The following is a 15,987-nucleotide window of genomic DNA, read 5'->3' on the forward strand; positions in this document are numbered from 1 at the left end:
AAGAGATGTGTTGTGTTTTCACTAACGAGAGAACATCATGTAAACAAGACATCATGCTAGAACTGTTTCCACTCGAGTAGACACCAACGCAATGCATGTGGACTCTACTTTGTTTACAGTTTTCTTATCCTCGTCATCGCCTCTCAGTTTTTTGTTTCCCCTCTCTTCTCCCGCTCCTATTTGCATACAGAGCACTGATAGGCTCCGGGGAAATTCTAACAGGCTCCAGAGCTGTTCTATGGATATGAATGTACAACGTGCGTGTAGTCGGCAGCGCAGTAAGCAAGTTTTGAAAATGATAGGAGATTGTACGTAATACACATACCGTTCACATTTGAGTATTGAGCCATAGGGGGCGTACCAAACGGTTCGACAATATACCGTGTACCGCTGCATCCCTAATATGTACACACTCTTGCTCTCTCAATCACACATACACACGCACACACTTATATACTCACCATACAGAAACACACACACATACACATGCTCTGTCTCACTCACTCTCTCTCTAACTCTCTCTCTTTCTCTTGCTCACTCTCTCTCTCTCTCTTGCTCTCTCTCTCTCTCTATCTTTCTCTCACTCTCTCTCTCTCAACACTGACAGCATCCTTCTCTAATTAGCCCATCCGTTGCTATCACTACATGTTATTTCTAAATGTGAAAATAGTCAGAACTTCTGTGTGATGAATTGGTATGGCAGTGAAAGCAGATTCCAACCGCTGATCCACATTTAGGTAGATGGTACATTATTATTAGCCACACGGCTGACTAAGGAACATGTCAAGTGACCATGTTCTACTGATAAGTAGGGATGTCCCTTACATATAATGAATAGCTATTTTACACTCACTTTTTTACATAATGTCCTCGTCACATTGGCAGTGAATGTGAAGAAAAAAAAACACAGAAATCCAAGATTGGCTATTCTATTCCTGTGGTACATCATTCTGCAGTTAGAACTTGGGGACTTTTTCTCCGTCTAAACGTAATATACGAATATGAATGGTAACAACCTGGTCAATCTGGTGTCATTACCAAGTATTGTATTTAATGTATTAGCTGGGTCTTACTTTGCACAGCCAGCAATGCGTCCGCTGTCACTTCTGCACGGGGGGGGGGGGGGGGGGGGGGGATGAAAAATGTCTCGACTTTGAAGGCTAGGGCGTGATGGAATGGATGACTATACTTAATGAAAAAGGGTCTTGAGGCTTTGCCACTCGCCATCTGCTCGGGGTCTTACTTAATGCACTTCAAAGGCATGGCACTTTCCCCCGTGATTAATTATCAAGGCCCCGAAAGATGCCAGCCCGAATGCCCGCGCTCTGATTAAGACGGCCAGCTCCTCTCTGCCTCGCCGCCCGATCGCTGTGAGAGTTTTTGTCCGAGTACGCTCGTCTAAATTTGTGCCGAATTCCCACTCTTCTTCCGAGAGCCAGAGGCAAAGGCAACACTTTTTCCGGGATGCAAGCCGGATTGGCATTCCATTGGAGGATGCCCTGTAGGCTGTGGCCTAGAATGAAACGGCTGTGTGTGTGTGTGGTGTGTGTGTTTGTGTGGTGTGTGTGTGTGTGGTGTGTGTGTGTGTGTGGTGTGTGGTGTGTGTATGTGTGTGTGCTGTGTGTGTTTGTGTGGTGTGTATGTGTGTGGTGTGTGTGTGTATGACAGAGCAAGAAAGAGAGAGAGAGAGGGAAAGATGGAAGAAGAGGAAGAAACAATCACTTTGATACGAACAACAGTTGGGCCCCACGGTGCAGCGGGACTTTCTCCCAGAGTTTTCTCTTTCACACACACACACAGATAGAGAAACTTTCCTCTGAGGGAGACCCCCACCACCTGCACACCCACACCCCCCAAAGCAAGCTCAAAGGAGTGGACAGAAAAAGTCCACAGCATGGCCACGAAGCTTTGGCATGCCAGCCAGGCCAACAGCTGCCCAGTCCAGTGATATGCTATCAGTGCTCCCGCTGATAGGCTGGCTTCCAGTGACTGCTTCACACTGTATCAAAGCCCAACAGCAGAGTTTGCAGAAGGCTTTTTGAAGTGGGGGGAGCAATGTGCAATGAGTGAGTGAGTGAGCGAGGGAGGGAGAAGAAAAAGAGACAGGGAGAGTGAGAGATGGTGCTCTGAGCTCTAGCCTGTAGTTGACAGACTGGCGGACAGGAGCCAAGGCGATGCCCGGGGAACGCTCTCTAAACTCTCATCAAACTCCAAAACTCTGTGAAGTTGTGAGCCCACAGCAGGCCTCTCCTCTCTGGTCCAAATTCTCTCTCTCTCTTCTCTGTCTCGCTCTGATCCAGAGCCTTTTTCCAGAGCTCAGATCACAGCGAGGCTAAAGGGGGTTTGTTTCCTATGCAGTGCATCTCTTGAGGTGTTGGAATAGCTTGAGAGATAATCCAATGCTCGTGGACTGCGCTAGGAATACTGTAGTATAGCGGCCTCCATAGCCACAGTGACGTCCCCCTTGGTAAAGAGAACCACCTCGACGGGGCTGGGGGCCGGATGCGCTGATGAGCGAGAAGGGGACGGGGCAAGGACAGCTGCCACTTAGCTGATGATGTGGCTGGCTTCGCAAGTTTGCTCCCCAAAATATTTCACTTAGGAGGAGCATGAAAGAACTCCACGATCAGCTTACGTACGGGATTCTAAATAAGCTTCGGTCGGAGGGGTACAAAACGGTGCATGGCTATTGATTTCCCCATCGCTGCAAGGTTAAAGCATAAGGAGCAGGTGGATGGGAGGGTGAGAGGATACTCCATCAACCTGGTTTCTTTTTTAAAATCTTGTCTTCCATTTGAAGTCTTTTGGGGAGCGCTCCAAGGATCCTTCCAAGGCTGAACAAGACTCTTGCTGGTGCTACACGCTTCCGCACTGCAGTGTTGTAAGGCCAAGCAGCGAAGTGCTTCTGTGCTGCCACAGTGAAGGATGGTGCAGATGACAGGAAACCCTGACCCAAACAAATCTTGCTTTGAGGCAGTAGATGTAAAATGTTCCAATAAACGCTCCAATTATTAGTTATTTTAACAATGCCGTTAGTTTTCCTCCGTGTTCATGAACTTTCCGCACACGTCCCTCTGCGAGGCACAATAACTTTGGGATGGTAATAGCATTAACAATAAACAATTGCTAAAATGCACCAAGAACTCCATCAACTTCTCGGTGTGACTGAATAACACACCAGTCCTCTTCAGATGAACCATTTTCTTTCTAAACTAATTACCACTATCCTCTCCTTTCCTTTCCAGCAATGGGCGATTCTTGATGATCGCGCTGGCCTACTCTGTTCCCACCGGGGTGTTAGCAGGCTGGTCAGGGGTTCTCGATATGATTCTCACCCCAGTCAACATGAGCCAGGTAAGCTATGGAGGAACCAGGATGTTTGTCTTGTGGTTGCTGAGCAATCAGTCTTTATCCCAGTAAAGTGCAGTAACGAAGCACGTGGAACATACTCCAGATTCAGCGGTGCATCCAGTGCTGATCTCCAACTCTAGCCATGTATACTGTTTAAGACACCTTCTAGGCTTTTAATGTAAAGGAGCTAGGCTTCTAATGCAAATAGGTCTGGAAACCTTTTGTTGTTCTGTATGCTATTCAGGTTTGTCTGACCCTGAGATGGTTCTCAATGGCTTACCCGCATTCCCATACTATAATTGGTTGCAGTCACTCACACCTCAGTTTGCTTCCTGAACCTAGGTGTTTGAGCAATACCAGTATGGGGACCTTTCCTTTGTTACCATGATAAGATTACCTTTATGGAGATTATGCTGACCAACGTTGTTTTGGTCACAGCAGATGCTTTACCATGAATCTCATGTTTTCAAACAGGATATACTGTAATCTCTTACAGACACTCTGGTTGCAACTATAAGGTTTTTCAAAAAGCTGTATTGACTAAATGTTTCAAGTGTGGATATTTCACTCTAAGTCATTTCCAATTCACCCAAACCTGTTGTTCACATAATTTCAAGGTTCAATGAGTCCAAAAGATGCTATATTAAGACAGTATTTTTTCATCATCAAATTTTTATTTTGTATTTTGTCAAACTGAATGGTAGCGTTCGGAAAAAAACATTAGTATTCACCAGCCACACTTGCCCTGTCTATATTTTACATTAAGCAGTGCTAAAGCACGTTTGATGTGCAATTACCTGAGAATCGGCCCAAATCGAAAACTTCCCTTTTATTTTTCCAGCGTGTATGATTGCTTTAATCACCATCAAGCACGACACACAAAATGTTATTTCCTCTGCTAAAATGGATGTTGACTCCTAATTAACCCCAAGACACAGACTCTCTCACACCCCACACCACTACCATTCCCACATGTACACACACAAATAAGCACACACACACACACACACACACACAAACACTTGCCAGAGCTTCCGCAAAGCTTCAGGGCGAAATCATCGATGACTACCCATGTTCCCCTCTCATTAAAAACTTGATGAGCCAGGCGCCAATTCTTTGAACTTCAAGCCCACATGAGAAGGGCTTAATTACGTCGCTTTTTTTTCGGGAGCTCCAGGAGCCGGCCACCAGGGCCTGCTCTTCTTCTGCGCTCATCCTCTTTCACGAGCAGCAGCGAACACGTGAGGAATCTGGAGGGGCTCCGTTTGCATGCGTGACCACAAGCACTCTTAATGAGATCTCAAAAGTCATGTGTTTTCTTTTCCTCCTCTTTTTTCTTGAACAACTCCTCTTGAAACAACTGTGTGGTTGAGGGTTGAGGGAGAGGAGAGAAGGGGAGTAAGTGCCCAGCTGAGTGGTGTGTCGAAAGGAGGAGGAGGAGGAGGAGGAAGGGAGGGGGGGGTGAAGATGAAAAATCTGGTCTCGCGCTGTGCTGAGAGAGATTCTGTCTCAAGGTTATCATCAGACTGGCTTACCGGTGTGGAGGGAATCGCAGAGTGAGAGATGGAGAGACAGAGAAAGACAGAGAGGGGCGCGCACAAAGAGTGAGACAGAGAGGTAAAGAAAGAGAGACAGAGAGAGACAGAGAAAGCAAAAGAGACAGAGAAAGCACAGACGAATGCCCTCATCGTATTCGCGCCATCATCCTTCCCCAGCTGTCACAGTCACCTCGGGTGGCTTCATAAATTCTTTATATTCTCACTCAAGTTTCATTTCCCATGAAAAGCCACTCCTCTAGCATTTCTGTGCTCTGCGCTGCGAGTTTATTCTTCCGCCTTCAAAAGTTCATCTCCTCAAAGACATTCTCAGCCTAAGCTCTCCCAGCAGCATTCACAGACTTTGATGGGGATCCATCTCTGTGCCATAAGGTGCCTTTTGTAATCTTATGAAGGGGGCTAGGTTTGTATTATTGATGATGAAGGTTTCGAAGGGGTTTACGTTTTCAGATCTTATATTAAGTTTTCACCTCTCTCTCTCTCTCTCTGTGACCGTGAATCGGCCCAAGAATAGCTATGGAAAATCACGGTGACCCCCCAAACTGATATGTGAGGCACATAGGATTTTGGGGTGTATGAAACCTCATCCTTTGAAAGTGTTTCAATCAGAAATTGTCCATACAAACAATCCATACATAACATCAGCTATGCACACGTATTCACCTTACGGTTTAGATGTGTCACATTTCTGCTGAAGACTGTGTGGACAACCTCTAGTTGCACTTCTAGGTGCTTCAGTCCACGGGGAGCTCTTTTCATTGCAACTTGACAGTGGCTCTTGCACACACAGTAAGCTCAAACACCCTGTCCTCTGTGTGGGTGGTAGAGACATCAGTGGTCTGTTATTACTGCTTGAGTCTCTCTCTCTCTCTCTCTTTCTCTTTCTCTCTCTCTCTCTCTCTCTCTCTCTCTCTCCCTCCTCCCTCTTTCACAGGCAATCAATACAGCGCCAGTTTTGCTGCAGCTCTGTTCGCCCTTCGCTGTACTGCGCTAACTCCTTGTCAACTCGCAGATGAAATGTCAGTTGCCAGTCTCAGTCTCTTTGCCGCAGGATGACCTGGAGTGTGAAAAGAGGTTGCTCCTGCCTGCCCATTATCGGGCTTCACGGAGCGATTGGGAAAACACTGTTTGGGCTTGCTGTCAGGGGTCCTGGCCTACTCAGGGCCGATGTCTTTCTGTCAGCACAGACTCGACACGTCCACCCCCGCCCCCCGCGCCGCTGTCCCCTTCTATGGCTCGAGGTGGTCAATTTGGGGGAGGAAATGGAAAGGGCTACATGGCGCTGGGGCTGTTTTCTTTTTACGTCCGTCCACTCCCGAAGCCCACAGGTCACAAAGCCACCCCAAACGACATTAACAAGAAGACCAGGCTCTCTTGATGGGGCGAGAGGTGAGACAGCGAATCACAGAGGTGTCCCATTGTGCCATGGCCCAACCCTTTTTGTTATTGTCGTTATTGTCCCCAAACCGTGGACACATCCATCAGAGAGGAGTCGGCAGACGGGGCCCTGTGGCGTCTGCCGGCCCTGGCAAGCCTCTCCATCTCTGAGTCTGGCTGGAAGGACAGCAAAGGGGAGACATCCGCAAGGCATACCCAGTCACTGCAGTGCAACATCACGCCGCACGCTGTGGTACCAATTAGCATCCGCTAAGAACGCGTTTCCCCTCGCTGCGCTAATCAGTCACGTCTAATTGCACCGTTAATGGAGGACGGCCATTAAGTGCCTGGCGCAAAGCGGCAAGCTAAGGGCCTTGTGCCCTCGGGAAAGTCACTCCCAAACTCAAGGTGCTTTCAGTACAGAAAAAAAGTCTCTATAGCGAGGAAGGGTAAATGACTGCGAAGAGGATGTCATTGTGATGCAACCCCCAGAAAATGGCTTTTGGACTTCTGGTGAAAATGTTTCTATTACTACCTCCGTACGTTGTGTGAGCATATCTCTGTTTTTTTTCCCAAAGGTATTTCATTTTTATTGGATGTGGGATTTTATAGAATTATAGGATATAAACACACTCATTTGTGCCAAGAGTTCCTAGCTTTGGCATTCGGCTTGCACTACTCGCATTGATTTTGCTGGTTATAGACTCATATCAGAACATGGCTGAGATGGAACACATTCTGCCTTTTCTAGCCAAGCTCACCTTATTGTTGCTAATTAACGTCATCGTGTGGGGATTGTTTTGGATTCTTTCTTTCTTTTTCTTTGCAGTAGTCAGACCGCATTAAAAATGTACGTTCTTCTGTCAGTCAATCTCAAAACTAAGAAGTAGAGAGATAATGAATGGGTTTCCTTAGAACAGTAATCAGTGAGGGGTTAATTAAACCAGGTTTGGGGAAATGTGTGGCTTTCCTGTTCTCATCTCATAACCCAAATAAGCACACAAAAGCAATCAATGAAGAAATTGTGCACCGTTAGTATTTCTCTGTAATTAACACAGGGCATTAATATGGCCACAGCTTTGCTTTAGTTGATTTTACAGGGAGTAATTAATTGTCTAATTACGCCTGGAAGAGAACTCCACCGGTGACTGTTTGGTGTCACATAGTTTTTAATAAAGCTGCCAAGCCATCCATCTGTGTTTCATTCATCTGCGTTGACCCACAGACAGTCATGCTGGGCTTTTTTATTTTATCATCCGCATTTGGCATCATTCAGAACCAGTGGTCGAATATCGTCTGGCAATTTATCATCTGTAGGAGCAAGCCGAGGTGCCCGCCGGCAGGCAGTCGGCGTCGGGCTCCGGAGCTGTGAGCCGTGTCTGGCGCTGTGCTCTGCATGTGGAACAGTGAATCACCCTCTCCTGTCTGTCCACAGGTGGATGCGGGCTGGGTTGGGTTCTGGTCCACAGTGGGAGGCTGCATGTTTGGAGTGGCGATGGCCAGGTAAGCAGAATCATGATGTAAATCTTCACACAGTGTCTCACACAGAAGTTTGTGTCCGTATGATTCCTACCAAGTAGTATTTGTATTCAAAGGGAGTTTTTTTTTTTTTGTGATCAGGACTGTTTGTGTTTTTCCATTGTTATTGTAGTTTTGATTTTTCTTCACCAAATCAAGTTAGTGCTGGAGTCGTGCTGTTGCTGGTGGTTTTTTTGTGTGTTTTGTTGTTTTTGTTGTTGTTGATGATGATGATGATGATGATGATGATGATGATTGCACTGTGCATCTCCTGATTTCCCTTAATCACAGTCTCTAGTTTTTATGTCGCAGCTGCGTAGATGATGAAGCCTGTTGATTCATCAGCTGCTCAGTTTTGTGGAGACTTTTTTGTTTTGAAACTTGTCTGTATGGGTGGTGGTAAAGTGTGTGTGTGTGTGTGTGTGTGTGGCTGTGTGTGTGTGTGTGTGTGTGTGTGTCTGTGTCTGTAAAGGAAGGGCTTTTGGGGTGCTCTGACCACACCGGTTCATCCTCCATCAATGTATTAAACGGTGCTTTGCAATTAAATGAGTGGGCCGGGGTGATGCTAATGAAATGGCCTCTCCGTGATGGATAGATGGTGGCTCCATGGACTCGAAGCCTGCAGTCGGCAGAAGGGCCTCATTTGTGTTCAGCTGATGGATAAACTCTTGTTATTGGGCCCAATCAGCAGTTCTTTTCTGGGGTGGACCAGGGGAGAAGCAATGTTTTTGTACATGTCATAGCTAATCGATGGGGGGTGGCGGGTGATACAGAGGATTCTAGAACGTTAAGTAGAGGTGAAAGTAAGCTGTGAGGTCAGTATGGCTTCATCATCTCATTGACTGGAGGTGAGGCCTGAGCTACGAAGTCTCAAGGCCTAGTTTCCGGGAAATATTGATATAAGCAGTATAGATACTGATTGATATTGGCAGTATTGCTAAGAAACATTGACTAAACTGTATGTAGATGATGACCTAAATACTTTGTTATGGTTATGGTTAAGGTATTTAGCAGACGCATTTGTCCAAAACGACTTACAAAACATAAGAAAAAGAAACATTTACACACAAGTATCAATTGAAAATACAAATTTAAATTGAACACAATCAATGAATGATAATAAGAATAAGATTAAGAATAACAATTCAAAAAAATCAAATCACTTCATTTTATAAAATATACTTATACTTAAAAAAAGTATGCCTTATTGTCCTTCCTATTATGCTGTTCAAACCCCAGGTGTCCTATGATTCACCTTGTTGGGTTGGGATGGCAGCATACTCAAAATTAAAATACTGCTCAGTGTGTCTGTAGCCCAAGAAAGTATCTGTAGGCTGTAGCCTATAACCTGCCTGGCTCGATAGCTGGGGCTATGCTAAGTGGAAGTTAGTGCTCCAGCTGCTGAGAGCCGGAAGAAAATAATTGAAGACTGTAGGTGCACAGCTGATTGGCATCTCACCACACTCAAGCAGGGGGAATTGGGAGCGCTCCAAAGACACGAGAGGGAGTCGTGGAGAGGAGGAAAGTGGGCTGGGGGGGGGGCGGGGGGGGGGGGGCACAAGAGGGAGATGGAGAGGGTGGTGAGGAAACCCACAACAGATGCCCCTGTTGCCGTTGGTGGGTAGAGCAGGCCCTGTGCGACGGTGCCGTGTGCGACGGTGCCGTGTGCGACCGCAGTCGTTTGAGTTGTTAGAACCACCAAGGGGCCAGGGCCAGGAGGAACACCACGCAGAGAACCACCTGCAATATGAGTTCAAAGCTGTCACTGCTTTCTTTTGCATTCTTTTTAGTTTAGATGACGCACTTTTGTTTTACTCTCAAAACCAGACACATGATAATCGTCAGAGAATTAATGTAGCGGATACGGTCACGGTGTCAACTTGCACAGTGTGCAACTTCAGAAGGAAAAAGCCTATTCTGGCCAGACTAAAAGGTTAGCATGACGACTTTGTATGTTTTTTTCTTGAGCATAGGTGAGCCACTTTTATATTTTCACAATTTCTTTACAAACCAATCAGTTGAAATAGTATCACATATTTCTCAACTGAGGCTACCATTTTGTTACACTTTAAAAAAAACTGCCACCTCCTTTTTTCTTTTTTTTTCTCCCTTTTTTTTACCATGAATGAGTCATGCCGTCACTGCTGGCCAATTAGATCTCATTTCCTGGAAGGCATTGCAGCTGTCATGAACACCTGACAAACAGTCCTGCGGCCCTTCCCTGTCCCACGACAGCTTGTGCCCGCGGTGACACCAGGGACCAGCAACCGGCAACCGCTATCTCACATTAGCCCTCCGTCTCCAGGACCCCAGGATTAATCGCAAACTCAAACACAGACGCCCATCTCCCTAATTACCATTAGAGACCAAATAAATGATATCTCCCTCTCTTTCTCTCTGATCAGCCCTGGCTAAAGGAATGGCCTGGTGCCTAATTGTTTTGGCAACACTGACTGTAGCTTGTGGGGGAATAATAAATTTGCTGTTCCCTCGATCGTTAGCTTCTAAATATCCACACAGTAGCAGATGCACAGATATGTTTTGACTCATAAGTTAAGCTGACATCAAAAGCAATCGACTACTTTGGATGTTGCTTTATGATTTGCAAAGAAAAATTATCTCTGACACGGGACAATTAAGAGACTTTTATTCATTGTGAATTAATAGAAAGGCACAGATAATTAATACATATGCTGTGGATGGAGAGTTAATTATCTAGCAGACTGTCGTCTTTCTAAGGATGTTTATTAATTCTTGTCAGAGCAGGTCAAAGCACAGAGACAATATATTATAACAGTGGAGGCCTCAAGTTTTTTGCGAGAAGAGAGAGATTTAACTGATTTAAGCAACTTTGCGGGTGTCTTTATGTGTGTGTGTGTGTGAGAGTGTGTATCTGTGTGTGTGTCTCTCTCTCTCTGTGTGTGTGTGTGTGTGTCTGTGTGTAACAGAGACAGACACACTGGCTTGCCATGTTTGAATGTCTATGAACAGAAAGACTGCAAGAGAGAAACTGAGTCCTAGATAGACAGTCTACAGATATAGAGAGAGTGTTAGAGAGATATTCTATAGAGACCTTAGATATGAAGGTTCCGAAGGTTCCCTCTGGAAATGGCGCAATGAGTTCAATTTGAAAGTTCTAACAACGATTGTATGATATGAAATCCAGTTACACCAAACCAGAATAACCCAATTACAAATCAAAACAAGGCTATTCCCAATTCTCAGACCTCTAAAATGATTATTGGACAGGGAAGTTTGATAATGAAAGCTTTGAGAAAGGAAGAGTACATCTAATATGCCATTCCGACTTGCACTGAAAGCCATTTATTTATCGCTGTTTTACTGTTCTGTTTTACTGTGGGAATGGAGGCTAAACGACAAAGTCAAATCATTAATCTATCCCCTGGCGACCTTGTAACATTAACGGTAATCTTCTGACATGGCTCCAGTGGGACTTGGAACGACTGGATTAAGTTGTTTAAGAAGGGCAGGGGGGAGGGGCACTACTCCCCCTTGATTCACTACATTGATATCAGAGTAAGCCCTGGCCCCATTGATGTTCCATTATTTCTCTTGTTTTAATGCCTTTGAGAAGCCATTTAACATAATCAGCAAGTGGTTGTGATCACTCTGAACCCAAGACTGCCTTTTATTGGTGAGCTGATATTGAGAAATTACACTTTGCTTTAGGCTGTGCAGCAAACTGTGTTTCCTGGTTGCTATGCTGTGTAGTTGCTATGCCAGCTAACTAACTAGCTAGCTAGCTGAGGAGACTTTTGGATAACCTTAAACAGTTTGAAATGGCAGTTTCATTTAGCATGAAATGATGGTTTGTTATCAAGCTGACGCTACAGTCTCTTCAGTCTCTTTAACTTCATAAGTTATAATAGGAAAAGGTAGAAACCCTTAGGGTGCTTCGCCCCCACTTAAGTTTAACTTAGCAGCTAATCAGTTCATATTAATACACACTAGCAACTGCAAACTATTAAGATGGTTCATTAAGCTAGAGATAGCTCGGATAGTTCATAGCCAGGTTAACTGGAATGAGACCTTGCATGATTTACACATCTCTCAGAGGTTTGCGCTCCATAGCATCCCATTTAATACAGTCTGGTGGAAATAAAATAGACTGAGTGGGAATGAAAATCTATCCCATGTTGTTTTTACCTGATACGTGAATGGGATTTTGTATATAAAAGAGGCTTAAACAGTCTGGATGAATATGAACTACATGCTTAAAGGTACCTTTTTCTGCCTGAACAGATGTATTCATACTCAATCTTTAGCCTGGACTTCAATACAATTTTGTTTCTGACTGGAGGGCAATTTGAGGAAAAAAAGAACATCAGCCTTTACAGATTAATTCCTTATTAAACCATCTGTTATTTGAGACGTGGGGATGTGGCAGTTTATTTGGCCCTTAAAAACTAGAAACTCAATTGTAGCATAACTGGAGTTGTTTGGATGTGTTTCAGCGGTATCCTATTGGGAGGGGTTGTGTAGTTTTTTTTTTCATGTGCCAATTCTGAGAGCGGTAAAGCTGTTTAAGCTGTTCGAATCCCCTCGTAATTGGCCGAAACTGATCCCAGGTCAGGAAGCGCTAAGGAGGCTGTTTGCTCTGCGCAGGTTTGCTGACTCCATCCGGGGGATGCTTAAGCTGATCCTGGTGCTGATGCTGGCCGGTGCCTCACTCGCCGCCACCTGGTTCACCCTCACCTGCCTGACCAGGCTCACCCACCTGCCCTCCACCAAAGGTAGGTCCACACAGGAACGAATCCAGGGAGCTGAGCCTGAGCTGGGTCTGTTTCTTAGCAACCGCAAGACGAAAGAGATGATTTGTTTTTTAGCTTACACCTGCCCTCAAATTTTTTAGGCTCTCAGAAGCCAGTTACTTCATCATATCTCCTCAGGAAATTGTGTAGACTCCTGCAAGATAGATCTATCGAGCTTGAAGTGAGAGTTGGGGTGGGAAGTTGGGGGGTGGTTGCCACCGAGGCTTAGTCACACATCTCTCATTAAAAGCCTGTTAGTGCAGCTGTGTTTATCTGGCTCCGTCGCGGAAGCCGTAACGGTGGGGGGGTGCATAAAAAGACGCTCAAGCTGGAAGCAGAGGAGATCATTAGGTCCAGATCAGTGACGGGAAACGAGGCGTCCTGGGCGCACCCCGGGCACAAGCAAGCCCCGAAAACCAACATATGCCCAGCTTTGCTTTGCCAGCTCCTACGTGGCCATCCATTATCATCATACTCATGCTGCGGCACCTGCCTTTTGTCTCAGCCCACATGGCGACAGTGGTAGATTGATGCCAGGGAAAGCGCAGGGTGTGCCCGTCCACCTGGCATTGCCAACCGGCGCCCAGCGGGTCCCACAGAGATCACATGTACATTTTGTACCAGGACGTGTTGTGATACGAGCTGTTCGGATCATTGATCAAATGTGTTTTCTCTGTGTGGTGACTTGGCTGGTGCAGGTTTTGAGGCAAGGTCACAAACATGATGCTGTTGAATGTTGTTCCCATGTTGGTAAATGTTTTTTTTTTGGTGTATGTGTGTGTGTGTGTGTGTGTGTGTGTGTGCGCGCTCTCTCTCTCTCTCTCTCTCTCTGTCTTTCTCTCTGTAGCCACGCTCTACACGTCCTGTATCCTGCTTGGTGTCTTCATCAACAGCAGCATACCCATCTTCTTCGAGCTCTTCATCGAGACGGTCTACCCAGTGCCCGAGGGCATCACCTGCGGAGTGGTCACCTTCCTCAGCAACCTCTTCACGGGCCTCCTCCTCTTCTTCCTCACCTTCTACTTCACAGGTATCCACATCCGTTGTTTTCCTCTTCGCTCGCCGCATCTCTTCCTCTACACCTCCTCCTGTTCTCCCCAAAACTAGAACACTACCTTAGGCTGAAACTTTTTTCTTTTTTAACCATACAGTTCCAGGCATCTCCGTTTGAGTAAACCCAGGCTGTGCAGTATATTACCACTGTCCCTGTTGGCTACCAGATGTGAAGGGAAACTCAAACCTTTTATTTATTTAGTTTTTATGTTCAGCGCTGAACTTGACAGTGCTTCTTCTCATTGTATTATTTTTGCTCCTAACCCCCTACCCACACACACATACACACAAACACACAGGTAGAATCCACTCTCTTTGCTCACCCACGCTCCTGAGCAAAAGAAGGATGGAATTTTCTGCTGTTTTTGTTTGGGGGGGGGGGGGGGGGGGTGTTATTGGGTCGAACAGAAATAGAGGGTCTGATAGGAAACCCAAGCAAGTTGAAACTGCAGATGCAGACTGCCGTGCCTGATGCCTTTTTAGAGGCAGAGCCTGCTGCGTTTGCCTGAGCTGATTAACCTCCCAGCATAAGGTTATGCGCATCACAGAACCAATTAAGACCAATGGTGAATAATGTGCTCTGGGAGCACAGACAGAACCCCCATCCTCATCCCCACCCTCCCAAACCCTTCCTCACTTCCTCTCTGTGCAGTCAGCCAAACATGCCCTCTCTAAATCTGCATCTCGCTCTACTGCTCTAGTGTCTCTTGATTCAATTGGGGGGGGGGGGGCTGCAGGTGATGCTCTGTGTAAGCGACCGCTAACCCAACAGCATGATGGTGTGTTGTTATCCACGCCCAGATGGTTTGGGTCTGTGCTGGAGTCTTTACAGCCACTGGTGCTCTGCTCCTGCCCCAGGAAACAAGCCCAGGCCAGCAGCCCCTCTGTGCCCCTGTGCTGTGGTGTTGGTGGGAGGGGGTGGGGGGTGGGGGGGTGTTGACAGAGGACAGGTGCTCATTCATATGCATTAGCTGGGGGAGAAGGTGTGCGGCGCTGGTTGTAATCGTAGGGAAGCAGTCATGAGTCATGATGAATTACACTGCAGCGGAGACTGAGCCAGACTCCATCAGCGCTCCTCCTCAGATGAAGATATCTGCTCCGTGGGAAAAAACTCAGGGTTCTATTAATGCTATTCTCTCTTTCACTCCCTCTCTCTTTCTCTTTCTTTCTCTCTCCCTATACCTCATTCTTTCTGTCTCCTCTCCTTGTCTCCTGTCTTTTTCTTGCCTTCCTTTTCTCTATCTCAGTCACAGACAGCTCTCTCTCTCTCTCTCTCTCTCTCTCTCTCTCTCTCTTCTTGCCATCTTTCTACTATAACGTTTGAGCTGACAGCCCTGGTATATTCTCTATGCCAGCAGAATGGTAGGTTTTAACGGGGGGTGCTGGAGGCAGTCCTGATATTAAGGCTGACTGGCACCAGCCCCCCTCACACCACCCCCCACCTTCCCCTTCCGCACCCCCAAGGAGGTGATTGGGGCAGGATGAGATAAGCCTGGCTCAGCTCTCTAAGCATCTCATCTCCTTATCAGCAGCAGATCAGTGCCAGCACGCCCCCTCCCTGTCTGTGGGGGTGAGTGGACTGCTGGAACACGGGGGCAGAGGTGGTGAGTTGGGATTGCAGTCGTCCTGTGTTGAGTCATTCATAGATTTGTGTGTGTGATGCCTCCTTGACGTTGGCTGGAAGTAAGACAATGTTAGGGTTTTTGGGGGGGAGTGGATTCACCCAGGGGCAAAATGCCCATTTCCTCAGACCACTTTGTTTTCAGTGTAGTAAATCGGTGTGTGTGTGTGTGTGTGTGTCTGTGTGTGTCTGTGTGTGTCTGTGTGTCTGTGTCTGTCTGTGTCTGTGTGTCTGTGTGTGAGAGAGAAAGAGAGAGACAGAGAGGTACGTAAAGAGATTGTGTGGCGTGTGTGTGTGTGTGTGTGTGTGTGTGTGTGTGTGTTTCTGCCGGTCCACCTCTGAGTTCACCTGCGTTGGCAGACAGTTGAATCTGATCGAGATGATTTGGATTTCTGCTTGTTTCATCAGATCTCCCTCTTAGCTGCGCCTAGCAACAACAACCCCCCACACACACTCACTCACTCACTCACACACACAGACACACTCACACACATCCCCATGTCCTTAGCAATACAAACAACCTACTCCACTAAGAAAACAAAAGGAACTTTCTCTGCAGGTTGCAGGAAATTGTTAGCATTTTATTGGGGATTTCCTGAAAGAGGATTAATTGCATTTCGTACGAGTCCACACTCTGAGACTCACATTTCTTTGATCACTCCTTGCCATTTCAAAGGCACAGATTGCATGGACAAATCCGTGCTTCTCCATTACCACATGCCTGATCTCTTTTTTTTAA

The 15,987-nt window shown here is 46.4% G+C and overlaps 1 protein-coding gene across 1 annotated transcript in view; it reads left to right on the plus strand.

Moving 5' to 3' along the window:
• Nucleotides 1-15,987, plus strand: part of slc49a4 (solute carrier family 49 member 4) — a 35,083-nt gene that overhangs the window by 12,316 nt on the left and 6,780 nt on the right. Inside the window, exons 5-8 of the mRNA XM_012819542.3 lie at nucleotides 3,246-3,354; nucleotides 7,720-7,787; nucleotides 12,429-12,556; nucleotides 13,422-13,604. Of these exons, the coding sequence (XP_012674996.1) occupies nucleotides 3,246-3,354; nucleotides 7,720-7,787; nucleotides 12,429-12,556; nucleotides 13,422-13,604 (488 nt within the window). The remainder of the gene's footprint in view (nucleotides 1-3,245; nucleotides 3,355-7,719; nucleotides 7,788-12,428; nucleotides 12,557-13,421; nucleotides 13,605-15,987) is intronic.

The sequence above is a fragment of the Clupea harengus genome, chromosome 2 (genome assembly GCF_900700415.2).
Source record: "Clupea harengus chromosome 2, Ch_v2.0.2, whole genome shotgun sequence".
Taxonomy (NCBI): domain Eukaryota; kingdom Metazoa; phylum Chordata; class Actinopteri; order Clupeiformes; family Clupeidae; genus Clupea; species Clupea harengus.